Raw genomic sequence first — 3,269 nt, 5'->3', positions numbered from 1 at the left:
GAGGGAGGATCTGCTGCCAGTAGCAGCAGCAGCAGCTCTGTGGAGCCTCAGGAGGAAGCTAAGTCCAATTCAATTCAATTTCTGCATCACTTTTAGGGTTTGTGTCAGCTGTTGCTGCTGAGAAACCCTATAGAAGGCCGGGTTCTGCTGCTGTTGCTGCTGCTCGCGCTGCAGCTACTGCTGCTGCAGGTGACCTGCGGCTCCTGCACTGTTGGGGTGTACGTACACCCCAACTAGCCCCACACAACCTCTTACGTTAATTACGGGCGCCGTTCCACTTGCCTGCTGCGCTGCTAGCTGTTCAGAACCTGCTGCTAGCAGCAGCAGCAGCAGCAGCGACAGCAGCAGCAGCAAGAACATCACGACGGTGTGCAGGAAATGGACAGTCGGAAGCATCAACTGCTCCCCAGGAGCAGCAGCCTTGCTGCTTCTCCTGCTGTTCCTGCTCCTCCTGCTGCTCCTGCCCGTTCTCCCGCTGCTGCTGCTACTGCAGCAGCAGCAGCTACTGATGCTGCTGCTGATGCTGCTGCTGCTGCTGAAAATCCAGCTGGCTATCTTCAAGAGGAGGCAAGCGCCTCTTCATTCGATTCGTGTGTATCTGCTTCTGGATCCTCTTCTGCAGGCAGCAGCGACGGCAGCAGCAACAGCAGCAGCAACAGCAGCAGCAACAGCAGCAGCAACAGCAGCAGCAGCAGCAGCAGCAGCAGTGGCATCAGCAGCAGCAACAGCAGCAACAACCACAGCAGCAGCAGCAACGGCGGCAGCAACAGCAGCAGCGCTGTGTCTCCCTCAGCTGCACCCGCGCAGGTTCCTCCCATCCCTGTCTCCGACAGCAACAGCAACAGCAACAGCAGCAGCAGCAGAACCAGCAGCAGCAGACGGCCTTGCACTGTGTTGAAGAGCAGCAAAGGAGGGGCTTGTCCTGCTGCTGCTGCTGCTGGCGACTTTTGCAAACCTGCCCCCCAGGCCCCGCCCTACTTGTGCTTTTGTTTGGCTGACGATGCAGAAGCAGCAGCCGCACTCCAACTGCAGCAGCAGCAGCAGCAGCAACAGCAGCAGCAGCAGCAGCAGCAGCTGTGCGTCTTCCCCTCCCCCCCCGCTATCCCGTTATCCGACGGCTCGCCAGTGGCAGGCGAAGCAGCAGCAGCAGCAGCAGCAACGGGCGCGTCGGACTGCGAGTTGGGGGTGGCAGCTGCTGCTGCGCCCGCTGCTGCTGCTGCTCCTGCTGCTGCGGGAGAGGCAGCAGGCTGCTGCGGCGTGGGGCGGCTGGTGGGCCTCACAATGGCCCTTTTTGTGGCTCTTCAAATTATTTTTAATATTGATAATGGAATTGTTCCTGCTGTGCTGCCGCAGCTCTGGGAAGAATTCCGAATCCCGGATTCCCAGCAAGGTCAGCAGCAGCAGCAGCAGCAGCAGCAGCAGCAGCAGCAGCGGCGGCGGCGGCGGCGGCAGCGGCGGCTTGCTGCTGCCGCTGCTGCTGCTGCTGTCTGCGCTGGCGGTGCTGCAGTGCATGCTTTTGCTGTTTGTCTCTTTTGCGTTTTCTTTTTTTCTTTTTCTTCTTTTTTCTCTTTTTATATTTATTTTTATTTATTTTATTTTCTTTTATTTTTTTATTTATTTTTATTTATTTTTATTTGTTTTTATTTCCTTTCAGTTCCGTTTCGTCTCCGCGAATTCTGCTGTCTTGACACCTCCGTATCTTCATTTATCTTTTCTTTTTTTCTCTTTCTTTTTTCATTTCTCTCTTTCTTTCTGTTTTCTTTTTTCTTTTTTCTCTTTTTTTTATTACAGCTAATCCATTTGCTTCGAGTGTTTGAGGAAAAAGCAAATAAAGAGCGCAGCTAACTGCTGCTGCAGCTAACTGCTGCTGCAGCTAACTGCTGCTGCAGCTAACTGCTGCTGCAGCTAACTGCTGCTGCAGCTAACTGCTGCTGCAGCTAACTGCTGCTGCAGCAGCACAAGCTAGCTGCAGCAGCAGCAGCAGCTAGCTGCAGCAGTCAGATTGCGTTTTATTTGCGTGATGAGTCTGCACTGGAGAAGTTTCAGTTTTCGTTTAATTTGCTGCTTTGTGTCTTGCAAATTTCGGGTGTACGTACACCGCAGCTCTCGTGGGGTGTACGTAAACCCCGGCTCCCGTGGGGTGTACGTACACCGCAGCTCCCGAGCGAAGCCTGCTGCTGTTTTGGACATCAAATTGTGGCATTTTTTTTGTTTTTTTTGAAATAAATTGCGTGTAAAAGTTGCACTTTTTGCTGCTGCAAGAAAGTCTTCAATTGGCACTTCTTGCGATTCTTTTGGAGTTCCAAAATTGCACTTTTGGCGGTGGTTCCGGGTGTATGTACAGCTGCTGCTGCGTGCGGGTTTACTTAGCTGTTTTGCATTTTCACTTTTAATATCTTGGCAGCAGCTGCAGGCCAGTGCACCCTTTTTAAGGGTTTTAAAAGAGCTTTTACGGGTTTCTAAACCCTTAAAAAGGGTTTTAAAACCCTTCAAAAGTCCTCTTTAGCGCTTCAGGGAAAAAGCAGCAACGGGGGCAGCTGCAGCGAGCGGGGACCCCAAGCTCATGCTGCCGCTGCTGCTGCTGCTGCTGCTGCTGCTGCTGCTGCTGCGTGCAGGGCTGCTGGGTGCGCTGCCGTACGTGGGCACGGCGTGCGTGTCTCCGCTGAACTCGCGTTTGCTGCTGCTGCTGCGGCCGAAGCTGCTGCTGTGTCTGTCGCTGTGCTGCAACGCAGCAGCTTGCTGCTTGTTCGTGGGGGCCCCCGGGGGCCCCTCTCTTCTTGCTGCTCGCTTTCTTGTTGGAGCTACTCAAACCCCTTTCTTCATTTTGGCTCCAGTTTGGATTGATGCTTTTGCCCCGCAGCAGCAAATGACCCTCTGGATGGGGCTGCTGCAGGGCTCCGTCGTCCTCGGCATCATGGTCTGCTGCTGCTGCTGCTGCTGCTGCTGCTGCGGCTGCTGCGGCTGCTGCTGCTGCGGCTGCTGCTGCTCATGATGATGATGCTGGGGAGTATGATGATGATTGTGATGATGATTATGATATGGTGGTGCTGACAATGGTGGTACTGGTGCTGCTGCTGTTGCTGCTGTTGCTGCTGCTGCTGCTCGAAAAGATGAATAAGGATAGCTGTCAGCCGCAGCAAAAATGTCAAAGTAAAAACTCGTTTAATGCATGAGCAGCAAAACAAGCAGCTGCAGAGAAAGAGGAGGGGACAGGGAGCACCAAAGGAGACAAACGAAACCTTTTGCTGCTGCTGCTGCTGCTGCTGCCG

General features: G+C 53.9%; 1 protein-coding gene across 1 annotated transcript; it reads left to right on the top strand.

Moving 5' to 3' along the window:
- Positions 1 to 378: 378 nt before the first annotated feature.
- ETH_00001900 (Chromosome I, complete genome, related) lies at positions 379 to 2,917 on the top strand (the record flags this gene model as incomplete). Its single annotated transcript, XM_013379055.1, has 2 exons — positions 379 to 1,390; positions 2,616 to 2,917. Coding segments are annotated over 2 exons (1,314 nt in total), but the record flags the coding sequence as incomplete, so codon positions are not given.
- Positions 2,918 to 3,269: the final 352 nt, after the last annotated feature.

Source organism: Eimeria tenella, genomic scaffold (genome assembly GCF_000499545.2).
Source record: "Eimeria tenella Houghton genomic scaffold, Eth_scaff1359, whole genome shotgun sequence".
Classification (NCBI taxonomy): domain Eukaryota; phylum Apicomplexa; class Conoidasida; order Eucoccidiorida; family Eimeriidae; genus Eimeria; species Eimeria tenella.
The sequence above is the reverse complement of the archived record's forward strand: the minus strand, read 5'-3'. Positions and strand labels throughout refer to the sequence as shown.